Source organism: Mustela erminea, chromosome 21 (assembly GCF_009829155.1).
Source record: "Mustela erminea isolate mMusErm1 chromosome 21, mMusErm1.Pri, whole genome shotgun sequence".
Lineage (NCBI taxonomy): Eukaryota > Metazoa > Chordata > Mammalia > Carnivora > Mustelidae > Mustela > Mustela erminea.
Genome location: NC_045634.1, coordinates 16,476,561 through 16,494,986, shown reverse-complemented (window position 1 = coordinate 16,494,986; position 18,426 = coordinate 16,476,561). Strand labels below are relative to the sequence as shown.

The following is an 18,426-nucleotide window of genomic DNA, read 5'->3' as shown; positions in this document are numbered from 1 at the left end:
AAAGGTGAGTAAAAAGATCAGGAAGCTATAGAAAAATGGCATCATTTCTTCTATTATTGTTAACAGGAGAAAAATATCAAAATTATATCCTTAAAATACTTGGTGTGTAATTTCATGAAATGCTCTTTTAAAAATGCAATATATTCAGTAATGTCAGAAATAGAAGATTTAACAATCAGCATACCGCTGGTGCCTTGTCAACCATCAATTCATGCCATCTTTTGTAGGGCGGTAAGTCAAGATTTATGGTGTACCATGGAACTGGACCCCTATAGCTGTAATGAGAGGCGTGGAACCATAAAATGAAAAAAGCAGTTTTTTGACGGGAGTTAGACAGTTACATTTGAGATGGATATGTTAGAGGCATATTCTTAACAATAACATAGAAGCTAGTACTCAAACCAAGGTTTGCACAAAAGCTCATTTTCCCAGCTATTGTTTCTGCCCTATGTTGTATACACAATCACAAACAATTTCAGAAATCTTAGAATAGAGTTATACATTCTGGAAGATTAAAGTGAACTGAAGATAAGTGAAAGAATTTTGGCTCAGAGCCACATGTCATCTGAATCTCAGTGCTCGAAAATATCTGCCTTTTGTGCCCTCCTAGATCTCTGCAGAGACTTAGTCTAGGCTTTGGGCACTTCTCTGATTGGTTTCCCAGTCTCAGAATTCCCTGTTAGACAGTCACACTACTGCCAAATCATTGTCTTAGCACTGGCTTCCGTACAGTTGCCTTTTAAGCCTCCAGAAGTGGCAACATGTATTAGCTTCCCATGACTGGCTTCAGAAACCTTCAGTACTCACTCAGCCATGAGTCTCTTCCTGCCATGCATTCTTCTGTAGTCAGTGCACACCCAAGAACTGTTCCAATCATATGCATTTACTACTCTTCAACTGAGAAATAGCAGGTTCTACTCTGAGGATATAGCAACGTCCACTCCTTTATCATTGGAGCTTATTTCTGGTAGATGAATGCTACCACCTTTCTCCTTAGCTACAGAAACATTATCTTCCAGATCTTCTTACTATGCCTCTAAGGGTGTGCCATTCAGTGATTTATCAGCTTAGAGGTATGCCTAAAAACAGCCAGCATGTGCACCATTATTTTTCTGCTCCAGAGAAACACAAGGTACATGCTAGTGTGAGCTACAGTAACTGATATCTATATTAAAGACTTTGATACTTAATTCCTAGAAAAAAGCCTAACATAAAAACAAATTAATTCAGCTTCTAACTGGTCATAATTTCATAAGCAACATTCGGTCCCACAATTAAAAAAAAAAAATCTTGTTCATCCCATTACAGGTAGGTGCTACCAGTGGTCTCCCCTCCCTGCCAGCAAGCACCCAGATTTCCATGTCTAGGAGTGATGGTAAAGCAGTGGCCACTGGAGCTGTGGACATTGGTGGTACTGCCCTAAGACAGGTTTTCTGAATTCCCATCAGCTGCTCTTCCCCTTAGAATATCAACATAACCCAAATCTATATCCATCCTGATTCTTCTTTAGGTAGGCTCAAGGATTCCAAAGAAGAAATGGGGAAGAGATAAACTCAGTACAGCAGAGGATTAGATTAAGTGGGCATGGGGAGACCCCCAAATCTCTCTTTAGTAACACCTCCACCTTTGAAAGAACTGTGAAACTGATGAACAAAATCATTTTAATAACTAAAGCTTAACCATGATCCCACATTTTACTTCTCATTAAACATTTTTCTAAAATATCTCCATATTTAACATCTGTACCTCAGTTTCCTAGAAAAATAAACATTATCTACCTTACTGAGGGCAGTAAAGATTACACGAAACACACAAAAAATACTCAGCAGTATCGGTATTCAATCAATAGTCATGACTATAGAATATTTTCCCACTTTACTGCAAACAATAAACATCATTAAATCGTGTTTGAGACATAGCATCTTCTGTGCCCAGGTCATCACAGGCACTATGAAGAACTGTCTGAACCCACCTGGCTCCACAGGTGGCTCAGAAACTAGTCCATGTGACACAACACACGAACACGCAAATAAGAAGGCAGTTGCTACGCGCCAGGGAGCAGTAGAAAATAAATGCTAATGGGATCTGGTTGGATTCAGGGGTGCTCTAGCTGTCAGTCTCTTGATCTCCAGCACTAATGTAACTGGTCAGACTGGATAAACAGGTATTTCTCTCCTCCCTCACAGATGCCCATGCATACCTCTAGAATCGATGTACTCAATCAAAAATAATGTAGAGGAGGATTCTGCTGTCATTCAAAGGTATATGAATACCACACTCCCCTCTCATATCCCAAGGCACAGTTATAGTTCAGAGGAAAGCAGCAGAGCAGAATGGAAGATTTTTCTGCAGAGAACAGGCTAGGAAGTAGGAAGGAACCAGGGGAGATACCAGGACAAAAATATTTACATTGTAGGGGCACCTGGGTGGCTCAGTGGGTTAAAGCCTCTGCCTTCAGCTCAGGTCATGATCTCAGGGTCCTGGGATCGAGCCCCACATCAGGCTCTCTGCTCAGCGGGGAGCCTGCTCCCTCCTATCTCTCTGCCTACTTGTGATCTGTCAAATAAATAAATAAAATCTTAAAAAAAAATTACATTGTATAGATAGATAAATATGGGAAAAATGTGTTTATTTCTACATGTGGGTTTTGTACCCGTCTTTATACACGTGTATACACATACATACACTCAGCAGCCTGGAACCAGTTCAAAGCCCAAGGAGGGAAGGTTTGCAGGATAATCAGTTCATAGACACACGTAAGGTGGACATGAAAGGGAGTAGGAAAAAAAAGTCTTTAACATGGAAGATGTTCATTATGTGTTAAATGAATTGGGGCAGTGACACCAATCAAGAGATGCATGTAATCAATAAGGCACTGAAGAGCAAGATGTTGCCAGTGTTGACACAAAGGAAGACCTCCAGAGAGCAAGCCAAGGGCTGGAAAGCACACTGGCTTTAGAAGAACACAGGAACTGATTACTCCTAAATTACTTCCTGTCAAATATTTCCCTTTTTCCACAGAAAAGTGAGTAAATCAAAAGAATTTTGTGTATTACAGTGGCACTGTATCTGGGGCAGAGGCTATTACATAATTTAGGCAAGTGTGTACAATATATATAATTGGCATGTTACAAAAATCAAGAATGTCATCTTGATACTGCTGGTTTCTGAAAATTAATAAAAGTAAATGCCGTTTAGTCTGGAGTCGGGGGCAGCAGGATAGCTGTCAGGCCCAACTGCAGATTCAACAGGAAGAAAGCTGCCTTTCAAGCTGATACTACCCTTAACTACTACTTTACTACCCCCGCAAGGGGAAGAAAGGTTGCCCTGACAACAGCTCGGCCAATGAGAAGCCACTATTCTTCCAACTCCCAGTTCACTCCACTGGACTTATTTTAACAGCCTTTTCAACTTCCCCTTTTTCCTCCAGAAAACATCGTTCCTCTCCTTTGTTCTGCAGACTTCCCTAAGGTTTTGCCCTAGGTTGCTTGTCCCTCACTATAATTCTCTGCTATTTCTGAATAAACCTATATTCGCTGGTAAAATAACTGGCAGATTTACGTTTAAGGTTAACATTACTTGGTGATCAGAAGTGGAAGACAGAGAAAGCTCCCAACGACTCCAAGGCTGGTGAGCAAACAGGTGAGGATTAACCACAGAGCCACCTGGGCTCCCTTCTTTCTTGACAATCCTTAGGCTGGAGGGTAAGTTTTCCCTCGGATTCAAGCTCTACTCTCTTTTTGAGAGCTCTCCAGGCTTTATTTGGGATCTGTCTTAAGGCCTTGTTTGTGTGTTTCTTTTTTTAATCTGAGAGTACTTATTGAGTCCTTTACAAAATCAGACCGTTTCTGTTATAACTGTACTGACTCCTGTTTAGACTGCTGTGAACTGACTCATTTTGGGATTGGACTGTGCCCGCTGGATATGTACTAGTTTTTGGTATGACTCCAATTTGGAACTGGATTGTTCCTACTGGAATGATACTGGCCTTTGGCCTAATGCCTTCTGGAAACAGGCTGTTCCTGTTGAAACTGTGCTACTTAGTATTTTTTCTCTTCACCCTAGAGAAAAATTTCTTTTTATTTTTTCTTTCTTTTTTTTTTTAAGATTTTGTTTATTTACTTGAGAGAGAGACAGTGAGAGAGAGCATGAACGAGGAGAAGGTCAGAGAGAGAAGCAGACTCCCCAAGGAGCTGGGAGCCCGATGCGGGACTCGATCCCGGGACTCCAGGATCATGACCTGAGCCGAAGGCAGTCGTCCAACCAACTGAGCCACCCAGGCGTCCCCTAGAGAAAAATTTCTAAGAAATGGGATCTCAGTCATCAAAATGCTTCGAGGGTACTCGGCCCCTCCTAGGACCCCAGCTGTCCTATGTTTAAAAACTGCATATGCATTTATAACTAAAGAGACTGAGTTAACCAAAAGTAACTCAGAACTTCAATGCCCATTATGGGGAACTTCGGATCTCCCCAAACTTGGCTTACCCAAAAGTAAATTAGAAAGCACAGCCACTAAAAAACAAACGAACCTAAATGGGATGCCTGTTTTAGATGGTACCTTGAGGCTTCTGAATCCCTTCAGGATTTTGAGTTTGCCTCTTTGTAAGATACTATTTCTAAATTAACTGACAAGACAAGTGAAAGAAGTCAAAATAGCTTCAGAGACCTTTTCTCCCCCCTCTACCTTTGTTTCCTGACACCTGGCAGGTGCTACTTTTGTTTTTTTACACTGCTGAACTTCCTTTTCCCTCTGAAGTACTCCTTGCTCCTTCTCCTGAACCTGCTAAAACCTGCCCCTTTGAAGCTGAGCCTTCTGATGATCTATAGAAATGCCAAGTTTCTTATGCTCCTGTACTAAGGGAACTATGCAAGTCATGAAGAGTTTTCTGAAGTGACTGGTGACCTCTCCCCCACCCCACAAGCTTTAGAATTTACTCTAGTTATTCAAATTTACCATTCTAGTTCTCAGATTTATATCCATTAATCCACATGCTTACTTGCAAAGGCCAGACCAAAAACTGGATGAAACTAGTCCAATAGGAACATCCTGAAGGACATGTAAAGAAACAGACTCCTAACTTTTGGTAAGACACTAGAACACTCCCAAGAAATATCCACTGGGCAGTTACAGCAGCTTTCCCTAAGCATGTCGATGGGAACAAAAATTCAGGCTTGTGCACAAAAGCCTGAAGAATCTCTTCATAACTACTATAATTGACTCCGAATTGTTTTTAAAGAAGGTACTGGTTTTCCTTTAAATGCTGAATCCACCAGGTAATATTTAACTCTATACTCATCAATGACCCAAACTAGGATGTTTCTCCTTGAGTCTTTTTTTTTTTTTTTAAGATTTTATTTATCTGGGGAATGGGAAGAGAGGGAGAGTGCACGCATGAGCAGGGCCAAGGACAGAGGGAGAAGCAGAGTCCCTGCTGAGCAGGGAGCCAAATCAATTCATGACTTGATCCCAGACCCTGGGATCATGACCTGAGCTGAAGGCAGATGCTTAACAGACTAAGCCACCCAGGCGCCCCCTCCTTGAGTCTTTTAAGAGGACCAGGATGAAATGGAAAACCATTTCAGCTTGCTTGTGTCTTAGATGGGTCACCTAAAGGACTGCTAAAATTCTCAAGTTCCAACTTGGGCAAATAAGGCTTAAACCAAAAACCTTCCAGTTTGTGCTATTACTGCAAAGAGCCAGGGCATTACTAAAAAGCTGGGACAAACTTAAGTGCTCTAGGTGCTGTCTAACCATCTAATTCCTAAACACAAGGCCCTGAGGAGCTACAGGTGCTCATCCCAACCCTCCCTCTTCAGTGACCTACAGAAACCACTTTCCAGACTGGGAAAAAAAAAAAAAATCTATGTCTGTATCAACACTAGAGCTACACTCTCCATGCTTAATCCTACTGCTTTAAAGCAGCCTCCACCTCAGAGCACTACACAAGCTCAAGTAGCTAAGGTGAGGTGAAGTGGGGGGAGTGAGGTGAAGCGGGGGGAGGGGTGGTGGGAGAAAAGGGAGGTAATCTCTCATAAACCTCAACAGGTTCCCATCTCTGAACCTATTCCCTTTTGTCAAGCCTATTGAGAGATATGCATCCTTTTTTTCCCTCTGCGTTCCTCCATCTCTATTCATTTACTGGGCCAAGATTTCTCACAGAACTATCATGCCAGAATTTCCTTCTCCCCAAAGGGGAAATGATTCTAGAATTTGTTAACAGTAATCAAAAGAGCGAACCAAGGGGATTAAATGACCTTCCACATCTTTCATTGGCTCCATCTCTGACTACAGCTGCATCTAGGAACAGATTATTTGCTCCTACTGGATCAACTACCAACTCCTTAACAGGCAAAATCCTCAACTAATACTGGCACAATTCCAAGTGCACCTCCCCAACAAGATTCAAAGAGATCCCTCAAAACCTCTCTGCAGAATTAATCAATACTCCATAAATAAAGAAGGCCCTGGAGGCATCAAGCCCATAATAGAAGATTACAAGGCTCAGGGCTCACTATCCCCTGTACTAGTCCCTGTAATACCTCTATTTTATCTGTAAGAAAACCCAATGGCTAAACGGAGGTCTGTCCCAGACCTAAGAACAGTTAATACTACTGTTTCCCCTTGGTATCCTGTTGTTTCCAACCTTCATATGCTACTGATATCCATTCCTACTGAAAGCAAATTTTTCAGAATTTAACTACGCAGAACATTTTTAGTACGCTCACTGATGAGAATAGCCAGTATCTTTTTGCCTTCACTTGGGAAGAAGAGCAATACAACTGGATGGTAATATTTATCCCTAGGGTTTCACAGAGTCCTCCTTACTTTTCACAAGCCTTAAAAGCTGATTTGGATGATAGAAAGTTTTGGGAAGGCTCTACTTTCTTAAAGTATTAGATGACTTGCTTCTCTATCACCCTTCTCAAACTTCTTTACAGGAGACAACAACCATCTATTAAAATTTGTAGGCTTAAAGGGAAATAAAGTCTCCAAAGTGAGAAAAAAAAATAGCAGTTTGCTCAAATTCAAGTTTGATACTTAGGGCATCTGATCTTCAAACAAGAACTACATTCAGATCCAGATGATACCCTATATGATTGTTGACATGACTTTTTGGCCCGTCACGACAATTTGTAAGAAACTCTTCTAACCAAGGCAAGCTTTTTCATGACTTCCTGAAAGTTCTTATTTAAAGGATGTACGTGGAACATACTGAATGGGGTGTGCCATCACAACTTCCTTTTGACATCACTGAAGCAGCACCTTGACCTTTGGCTATTTCTACCCAATAGGATGAAATATATGCCCTTGCTCAAACTTGTCCCTCCACCAAGGCTAAAACCACAGACATTTATACCAATAGTCAGTATGCCTTTGGGGCAATTCATCACTTTGGAATATAATAGAAACAACGAGATGTCCTTACCCACAATGAGGATAAGATTAGAAACGGCTCTTATGTCCAAAATGTACTAGATGTCATACTTTTGCCAGCTGCTCTACTAATAAGGTTCTTCGGCATACCAGACTTGACTCACTTCCTGTGGGCCAAATAAAACCATCTCATAATACCTTTGGTATTTCAACCAAAAATGCTGTTCTTAAGGAGACCAAGAGAAAAACCTCTATCACAGTCCAAAGGGACGTTCTCCCAGATGATTATTTAGAAAAACTGACAAGAGATGCCCAACAACTGACTCTAGAGAGGGAAAAACGACACTGAAAATCTAGTAATTGTTGTCTTGATAAAAAGAGACTCTGGTTTGGACCAAATAACAGTCTGGCCCTACCAGAAATTCTAAAGCTCCCACCACTCAAATGCATTAAACCACTGGACTACTAACAAAGTGTTAGTATGTACCTGTACTGTATGTTTACAAATGTACTCTGTGTGCTCTTGGCTATATCCACTATTCTGCTTCCATTGTCTCTTGAAGCAGAGACTTCCAGAGGCATATATGACTCCATGTTTGCCTCCACAGGGAAAACCTTTCTTCTACATTGCAATCAGTGCCAATAAATATTTCAGTTAGCTACTTTCAGGTCTAGAGTCCTAGTTTAGAGCCATCATACAATTTGGAGTTCTGTTACTTCTTCCGTTCTGTATAATTATTTTAAGTTTTGTATTTTGCTCTCTATTGAACTTTTAAAAAAAAACAATGTACTCAATAAGGTGCTGGTTCAGTGCTCTGAGAAAATCTCCAACACTTATGTCCTTAAGAAGATAAAGTCTTTAGATGGGAAGTGCCTTAGTGTTCTCTCCTAACCTTCTTTTTAACTCAAATAGGGCTTTAAGTGATTTCCAACTGCTCTGCACCTTCCTCCCTGCACAGAAATGTGGAAAACCTGACTCTTGATCACTGATGCTTTCAAAGAAAGATTTTTCTTTTTTAATTTATATTTTTGAAGACTTTCTTTTTTTAAGGAAGCTTCACCCCCAACATGGGGCTTGAACTTAACAACCCTGCAGAAAGAAAGGAGCCTTGTAAATTGATAATACTTTAGATACTACTTTACTAGCCCTGCAGGAAGAAAGGCTTTCCTCCTCTTCTGGCAATAACACAGCCAATAAGACACAACCTCCCCCTTTCCTCTGTAAAAGAGCATTCTCCTCTTTTGTTCTGCTGGCTTCCCTACGGTTTTGCTGTAGCTTGCTTGTCCTGCATTGTAATTCTCTGCTCTTCACAAGTAAACCCATGTTTGCTGGGACAATAACTGGCAGTTTTATTTCTAAGGTTAACAGGTTAAAGCTGTATTCTCCTTTCCCCTGCCCACCCCAGGCTACTTTTAGAAAGAAAGAAAGCAGGGCAAAAAAGATTACCCTTCTTTATACCTTTCTCTTCTTTTCCACATTCTGAACCCTCTGGGCTGGTGGGCTGTTCTTATACTTTTCTCATAAACCCATTTAGCCATGAAAGATTTGAAAATGCCATATACCTATATTAAAAATATTAACATAAATGCACTAAAATATGACACTGGCCCTTCCCTTATGTTTTTTAATCTTGTTTTGTCCTCAACAGCTTTGATTATTACACTAGGGGTTTATTTCTTGAAGGTTTCATATATAAAACCCTACACTTTCTTCCAATATAATCTGATGGTTTATATTCAGGTACCACAGGAAGTCACAGTTCAGCTCTGCATTTGTCAGGATAAAAAAATGCTTGGCAATCGACAGAATTTGCTGGAAAACAGAAATTCTTTTTCTCTCTGATTTTGACAGACTAGAAGAGGGCATTTTAGTCATGGGGTACTTCAATATTTGTCCAGGGTCTTAGCCAAACAAACCTGACCAAACAAAAAAACAGAGCTGTCTCAGAAGAAAAAAAATTTGTTTAAATATAGAAGACATGACTTAAATTTTTCTTCATTATTGTCATTTTTATGAGATAATTACATACGGAAAAGTCTCCACAAAGGCCAAAGTCAGTTTTGAACATCTGATGTTTACTCACGTTGGTCCAGAAGGAGGATAGGTTGATTTTCTGCAGTTTTCTGTCCACTGGAAAAAAAAAACAACATAAAAAACAAAGAAAATTAAATTTCAGAAAATAATAAACTGAACAGGCAATTTGCAAAAACAGTTAAAGACTGTGTAGACAAAAATCAAGCATGATTAGCCCTTTTAGATCATTTTGATACCTCTTAAACGTCTTTTCCTCCCAAGAAAACGTCTAAAATCTCAAACTTACGGGCATTTTCAGCCTTAATTCAATTTGTACTAGTGCTATAACTTGGATTCTATATTTCAAACACACTGAATAAAGAGGAAATGTTAAGAAGGTAAATGGAAATGTTTAAGTCAGATAGGCTGATTTATCACTAACAGTAAATTAAATCTTGATAGAATATGATGTCACTTGAATTTATGAACCAACTCCATTGCAACAGAAATCTGCATCCCAAACCAGATTTTCAGGACACACTATGCAGGGCCCTTCCTAACCTGGCCATACTTTACCTTCCCAGCCTCCTTTCCTGCCACTCCTCTTATCTCGCACGGCCACATGCAAACATGTCCTCTGATCTCTGACCTTTTCCTATATGTGCACGCAGTGTTCCAGTGACCTAAAATGCCATTTCTCCACCTAATGAACTTCAGACTTCAATTTTTTAAAAAAATATTTTATTAATTTATTTGACAGAGAGAGTGAGATCACAAGTAGGCAGAAAGGCAGGCGGAGAGAGAGGAAAAAGCAGGCTCCCCGCTGAGCAGAGCCCGATGTGGGGCTAGATCCCAGGACCCTGAGATCATGACCCGAGCCAAAGGCTGAGGTCTAACCCAATGAGCCACCCAGGTGCCCCTAGACTTCAATTTTTTTTTTCTTTTTTTTTGGAAAGATTTGTTTAACACACAGAGAGATCACAAGTAGGCAGAAAGGAAGGCAGAGAGTGGGGGGGCAGGCTCCCTGCTGAGCAGAGAGCCCGATGCGGGACTCGATCCCAGGACCCTGAGATCAAGACCTGAGCCGAAGGCAGCGGCTTAACCCACTGAGCCACCCAGGCGCCCCTGGACTTCAATTTTTTTTTTTTTTTTTTTTTTTACTTCAATTTTTAAGACCCAGTTCAAACACTGTGGTTTGTGAAGTCTTCCTCTACCTCCCATATGGAAACAGTCATACTGTCCATCCTCTCCCCAGCACCAGTACACATGTCTATCACCGTAGTTATGACTTATTCTAATTATTTATTTCTCTCTCCATCTCCTGGCTTCCAACACTGAGGCCAGTAAGTGAATGAATGAATGAATGAATGAGACATTTTAGGGAGAGCTGCTGAAGCTTAGTAGCAAAATAAAACCAGTTCTTAACATAAAATGGTAGAAGTCCCCATGAATTTACAATGTTTTTATTACTAGTTCAAGATAGCAAGCATGTTTATCTCATTCCTTCTGTAGACCCAATATTGTAAAAAGTAAAATAATTTTTTAGAAAGAAGTATAAATCCACAATAAGAGGTGGAATAGGGAAGGAAACTATTAGAACTATAGTTTGAGCTCAGAAAGTATTTCTGCAGCAAGTATGTGTGGGAATAGAGATATAACATCTTGTTTTAACTTTTTTTTTTAATTGAAGTACAGGTGACACACAATGTTACATTAGTTTCAAGTGTACAACACAGTGATTCCACCAACTCTGTATGTCCTGCTCACCACAAGCCACCATTTGTCTCCAGACAATGCTTTTATAATACCACTACCTATACTCTCTATGCTGTAATTTTCACCCCTGTGATTTATTCATTCCACAATGTATTAACTTTTTATAGTAAAGAAGTGTATAATGACGGACCTGTGATCCAAACATTAAATATCTAACTTTAGTACAGTATAAGTTTCTCATGTAAGTGCTGTTTGCCTTGCAATTTTATACTGAATTCACTAATAAACAGCACCAAAAATTATCAGAAGCTAATTCAATCATTAGAATTAGAATAATGTTAGAATATAACATCTTTATATACAGCAACAATTTGATAATTCAGTGTCAAGAGAGCAAAGGCTAATCTCCATAGTCCTTCAATGTTCAGTAACAGTGGCTGAAGGTGGTTCTTGTTTGGAAAAATTTCAGCCCCTGAGTCTAAAATTCAAAGCAAAACTTGACTGCTGCTAACTTCACTACAGTGAAATACAGAAGTTTGGATATTCAGCATCTCTTTCTTCCTTTTTTTTTTTTTTTTTTAAGATTTTATTTATTTGACACAGAGAGAGAGAGTACAAGTCGGCAGAGAGGCAGGCAGAAGGAGAGGGAGAAGCAGGCTCTCCACCGAGCAGGGAGCCTGATGTGGGGCTCGATCCCAGGACGCTCTGGGATCACGACCTGAGCCAAAGGCAGCCACTTAACCAAGTGAACCACCCAGGCACTCCCAGCATCTCTTTCTTTAAAAAAATTCATAGAAATGATAACGGTTACATCTATAAGACGTAAAGAAGTTCATGCTTGGTATTACTGGTTCTTTAACACATGACAGATTCAAACATTTTCCACAAAGTACCTGCCAATCACTACTATGATTAATAACCATAAGCTTGAAACAACTTGCATTTCACAAGCTTTGTACATCTGCCCAACTAAGCTTTTGTCTGCTCCACACATATTCTTACCACTGTCAGTTGTTACACAAAATAGCAGATTCCATTTCAGGTCTTACTGAATTACTCAGTTCTCAAGTTCTTTGAAAGCATCCTTGCCTGTAACTGTTCCACCAGACTATTCACTGAGACTAATGAATTCTTCACTCTCAAACATGGCACTGGTGCTTTAGTAAACAGCAATAACTGATCAGTAATCAATAACTTCAGTACCAATAACTGGGAATCGGTTTGCCTTACTCTTCAACTGATAAGGATATGTCTACCAAAGTCCCAGGTAGCTCTTCTCATGTAAAGGTTAACAGCACACAACAAATTTTCCCAGGATACATTTCTTCTACTGCTGCAATCAAATGTGATTTCATTAACTCACCCTGGCTCAGTGAGTTTCCCTGCTTTGCTAACAGATGAACTACCTGAAGATTTCTTTCCATTGCAACCTCATTTTGCTTTTTAAAATTTGTAAATAAATTCTGTGATGAGATACTCTGTTTTAAGTTGTCTTACTTTTCTGACCATTTTTTCCTACAGTTGGGAATACTGTGATGACTGCTTAATCCATGTTGACACGTACTGCATTCCTTCAACACAATGCTAGATGTGCTCTGTCATCTAATTAACTGCCAAGATAATCCACACTCTACTCTGCCTTGAGAGAGCAACATTTGAAATTCACTTTTCAAATTCAACATTTGAAATTCACAAAAAGTGACATGATAGGTCTGCACTGATAACTTTTTTTTTAAAAGATTAAAATAACATGGTACATTGATACATGTGGCACTTAAAATGCAGTTCAGTTAAAATTGCTTAACTATCACTTGAAGTGTGCTGAGCGGCAGTGGAAAGCCACAAGATCCCGTACACAGGCTCTGCTCAACACCATGGTAATGCAAGGCAGCCACAGACAGTAAGCAAATACGTAACGGTGGCGATGTTCCAATACAACTCTGTGGATGGACACCGACATGTGAATTCCATGTAGTTTTTACATGTCACAAAATATTAATCTTTGGATTTTTCCCTCCCAACTTTAAAAAAAAAACATCAACACCATTCTTTGCTCGCAGGTCTTACAAAAACAGGTGACAGGCTGTACTGGGCCTGCTGACTGAGGTGTGCCAGCCACGGCTGGAAAGCATGAACACCTGTGTTCATGTTCTTCCTAGATGACTTTTTCAGTTTCTTTAGAGGGAAACCCTTGGAGGTAGTGTGTACGTGTGAAACAAAGAGAAGGAGAAAGACATTGTGTGTGTGTTAGTTTTCTGCCTAGTGGTAAATACCAAATGGAGTTTTGTATGCAGAGGTCAGGATGGGGTTACTTTCTGTTTATTGACCCATCAATTCAACTCTCCTTTCATCCTCATTTAATGTCCTTATAATACCCTCCAGAATAACTGCAACTCTGAGCCAGGAACCTCTCAGGGAGCTCCCTTCCTCACAATAGCTGCTTCTACCTCATCTTATTAGCCAACACTCCTGCAGCTACCACCTAACTACCAAAAATTAACTGAAAGTGCCTCATCCCTACAGTCATTTAAAATCATATGTTCAGGGACTCTGGCTGGCTCAGTCCGTTAAGCATCTGCCTTCGGCTCAGTTCATAATCTCAGGATCCTAGGATTGAGCCCCATGTGGGGCTCCCTGCTCAGAGGGAGTCTTCGCCCTCTCCCACTGCCTCCCTCCCTGCTTGGGCTCTCTCTCTCAAATGAATAAATAAAATCTTTAAAAAAAATAAAATCATATGCTCATGGACTTATATAGTATTTGGCAGCACTTGATTATATTAGTTTCCAATGGCTGCTATAACAAACTACCACAAATGTAATGGGTTAAAACAACACAAATTTATTATGCTATAGCTCTGGAGGTCAGAATCTAAAGTGGGTCTGCAGGATGTGTTCCTTCCAGGGCTCTAAGGGAGAATCCATTCCCCTGACTTTCCCATCTCCTGGAGGTCACCTACATTCTTTGCCTTGTGGCCCCCAGCTTCAAAGCCAGGAGCACAGCATCTTTTCTCTTCTATAGCCTCCTGCCTCCCTCTTACACAGATGTCTGTAATTATACTGGGCTTCTCTGGTTAATCCAGTGTAATGTCCCCATCTCAAGCTCCTTTACTAAATTGCATCTGCAAAGTCCCCTTTGCCACAAAAAGAACATTTTCACAGCTTCTTAGGATTAGGACATGGGCATCTTTGGGAAGCTAGAATATACTCTAGGGGTGCCTGGGTGGCTCAGTGGGTTAAAGCCTCTGCCTTCGGCTCAGGTCACGATCCCAGGGTCCGGGGATCGAGCCCCACGTCAGGCTCTCTGCTCAGCGGGGAGCCTGCTTTCTCCTCTCTCTCTCTCTGCCTGCCTCGCTGCCTACTTGTGATCTCTGTCTGTCAAATAAATAAATAAAATCTTAAAAAAAAAAAGTGCACTTGATGTCATGATCATTGGGTGTTATATGCAACAGATGAAGCACGAAATTCTCATTCTGAAAAGAATAATCCAATACATGTTAACTAAATTGAATTTAAATTAAAAAAAGAAAAAGGAAAAATAATAAAATAAACCAGAGTAGGGAAAAAAAATAGAAAAATTTATAAAATTAATAGGTAGGATCCACCATCTAATTAATAGGATTTCCAAAAAGAGAAAGCACAGAAAATAAAGGGAAGGAAATTATGAAAGAAATAATAGAAGAAATTTTGTTAGAGCTGAATGGAGATGTATTTTAAAGTGTAAAGGACTACTGATAACTCAAAACAAAAACAAAAACAAAAACAAAAAAAGAGCCTTCAGTGAGACACGTTACTGTGCTATTTTAGACATAAAGAAATAAAAAGCTTCTAGCACTAGGTGGGGGAGGGTATCCTATACAAGAATAAGAATTACACTCCCATCAGACTTCTCAACAGCTACATGAATGCCAGAAGAGAGTGACACCATCATTTCCTTGGCAGGGAATTAATTTCAAACTAGAACTTTCTAACTGGTCAAGGCATTGATCAATTTTGGGATTTAATGAAGTTTTCGATTTTAAGTCAATGCAAGGACACAGAAAGTGTACCTCCCACACATTATTTCTTAAGTTACTTCAAGATATATTCTAGCAAAACAAGGGAGTAAACCAAGTATGAGAGAACAGGATCCCAAAACAATGGCTCCAACATACACTGTAAAGGGAACTCTGAGAAATTACACTCCCATTAGTCACCAAGAAACAGGTGTCCTAAAAAGGGAGACTCCATAGGATAAACTGTATGGTTGAAGGGCTGGAAGAACTCGAGGCTCCAAGAGAAGCACAGACTTTATGAACAAAAGAAAACTAGAAAACAAAAGAAAACTAGAAAACTAGAAACTACAGGAAGAAACTGCAGTATCAGAAAAATATGGTACAAATAAAAACAAATTAGTCCCAAATAGATTAGGGATTTAGTAAGTTTTAAAAATGGACACAACAAATAGAGAATAAATCAGAGATTGAATAATATACAGAACATAGGTAGAATGGGGGCACCTAGGTGGCTCAGTTGGTTAAGCACCCAACTCTTGATTTCAGCTCAGGTCATGACTCAAGGTCATGATATCGAGCTCTGTGTACGGCTCTGCACTCAGTGTGGATGGAGTCTTCTTAAGATTCTCTCTCTCTCTCCCTCTCTTCAACCCCTGCTCACATGGCCTCTCTGCCCCCCTCTCTTTCTCTCAAAAAAAGAATACAGTCAGGATGGCATAGATTTAGTTTCTTCTTCTAATTACAAAAAATGAAAAGAAACCAATTAGAAACTCTGAGGAAAAAGGTCTGTATACAAGAATGCCATGATATAAACATGAAGCAAACTAAAATGTGTCATGAATATGAATATGTGGTAGAAAATATATTGAATATTCTTTCAGTGTCATTAGATTTGTGGCTTTAGAATTACAGAAAAGGAAATATAGTCACAGCACACTGGGCAATAACCAATACTTACAAATCATACTTCTTTAAACAGTGTTTACTCTTTCCATTTTTTAAAAGTAGATATACAGAAAAATCATTGATGACTCAATTACAGTTATGTTATTGATGTTGACTATGCAAGGGTAAAAAGATATAGAAATGAAGAGAAGGGAGAAAAAAGTGGGAGGGGTCAAGGATGTCCACATGTACCACATGAGCTAGAGTATCTAGCCAGAACAATTAGGCAAGAAAACAAAAAGGATCCAAACTGGAAAAGAAACTATCTCATTTCCAGATGATATAATTTATTAAAAAAAAAAAAAAGAAGCCCTAAAAAATCCACTAAAAACTTTAAAAAATAATAAATGAATTCAGCAAGTTTGCAGGATACATAATCAATGTACAAAATCAATTTTATACAGTAGCAATGAGCAAACTGAAAATGAAATTAAGGAAACAGTTCTACTTAAAATAACATCAAACAGAATATGATACTTAGTAATAAATTTAAACAAAGAAGTATAAGACTTGTACACTGTAAATTATAAAACACTATAAAAAGAAATTAAAGATCTAAGTAAATGGAAGCCATATATGTTCATAGGCCAGAAGGCTTAATATTGTTAAGATGGCAATACTCAAATGATCCATAGATTTGATGCAATACGTATTTAAATCCCATCTGGCTTCTCTGCAGAAAGTCAAGTGACACTAAATTTCATATGACAATTCAAGGAACAAATAATAGTCAAAATAGTCTTGAAAAAGACCAACAAAGTTGGAAGACTGACACCTCCTAATTTGAAACTTACTATAAAAGCAACAGTAAACAAGACACTGCAATATCAGCATAAAGACAAATCAATGGAATAGATTTGTTTCCAAACATTTTTGGAATATTTGGAAATATCTGGAATATTGATTTGATTCCACATCAGTGAAATAGAATTGAGAGTCCAAGAAATAAATCCTCACATTTATGCCAACAGCAAATCATATGTTTGATAAAAGACCTGTATCTAGAATATATATCTTAAAGATCAATAAGAAAAAGACAAATTAATTTAAAAATAGGCAAAGGATTTGAATAGACATTTATTCAAAGATTTAAGTCAGTAAACACATGAAAAGATGCCAAACATAATTTGCCAATAGGGAAATGCAAATCAAAACCACAATGAGATACCACTTCACAGCAACTAAGATGGCAATAATAATAAAATTAATAAGTGTTAGCACAGATGTGGAGAAACTGGAACCTCCATTCAATGTTAGTGCGAATGTAAAATAGTGCAGCTGCTTTGGAAAACTGGTGCTTTCTCAGTTAAACATATAGTTAACCATGTGACCCCACAATTCTGTTCCTAGTCATAAACTGAAAAGATATGAAAACGTGTCCACACAAAAAATGTACACAAACACAAATGTTCATAGCATCATTACTCACAATACCAAAAGTGGAAACAAACTTAATGTCCATTAACTGATAAATGGATGATCAAAATGTGGTATATGCATACAATGGAAGTTATTCAATCATAAATAGAAATGAAGTATGGCTACATGCTACAGTGTGGATGAACATTGAAAACACGCTAAGTGAAAGCAGCCAACCACAAAGAACCACATACTTTTGATCCTCTTTACATAAAATGTTCAGAAAGAACAAATCCATAGAGACAAAGTTTATTTGTGGTTACCGAGGGGAGGGGTAGGTTTCAGGGTTAAGACTAAGGGAAAAGAAGTTTATTTGGGGGCTCATGAACATGTTCTAAAACTGATTAGAGAAATGACTGCACAACTCTGTGAATATAATGAAGCCATTGAACTGTCTAATTTTAGGGGGTGAATTGTATATCAGTTACATCTCAAAACTGTTTCAAAAAAAGATGCAGGAAAGATGGTTGAAAGTAAGCTAAATTCTTATCCATCATTGTTGTATTAGAGAAAGCAATGCCTAAAATTAATTGAGACAAATTAAGCATAAACATACCAAAATAATACTCATAAAAATAACCAGGAGTGACTTAAAACTTTTAGCCCCCAATATGGCAGAAGCACTAATTAATTAAAACAGACTGAGCTGCACACAACTAGTATGATAGTAAACACAGGTTCTGCTGACTATCACCTGAGTACAGTTAAAAGTGTTTGCTTCTAGGGAAAGGTAACTGGGGTAGAAAGAATGAAGTAGGAAACCTGATTTTCATCATAAGCCTATCTATATAATTTGATTTTAACTATACATACTTCAATATAAGCTTTAAAACATTGAATTTAAAAATTGTATAATTTCATTTACATTGTGGGGGAGATTTTCAAGGAATGATTCTCTGACATTATTTTTAAGTGTCTGAAACTGTCATTATCTAAAATTATTTTAAAATAACAACATACAGAACA

At 38.8% G+C, this 18,426-nt stretch overlaps 1 protein-coding gene across 1 annotated transcript in view; it reads right to left on the bottom strand.

Annotated features, from left to right (window-relative positions):
* The window catches only part of ASAH1 (N-acylsphingosine amidohydrolase 1), a 48,566-nt gene that overhangs the window by 17,802 nt on the left and 12,338 nt on the right, over window positions 1–18,426 (bottom strand). The window contains exons 2-3 of the mRNA XM_032329271.1: window positions 9,460–9,506; window positions 185–275 (exon numbers count right to left, since the gene is read on the bottom strand). Of these exons, the coding sequence (XP_032185162.1) occupies window positions 185–275; window positions 9,460–9,506 (138 nt within the window). The remainder of the gene's footprint in view (window positions 1–184; window positions 276–9,459; window positions 9,507–18,426) is intronic.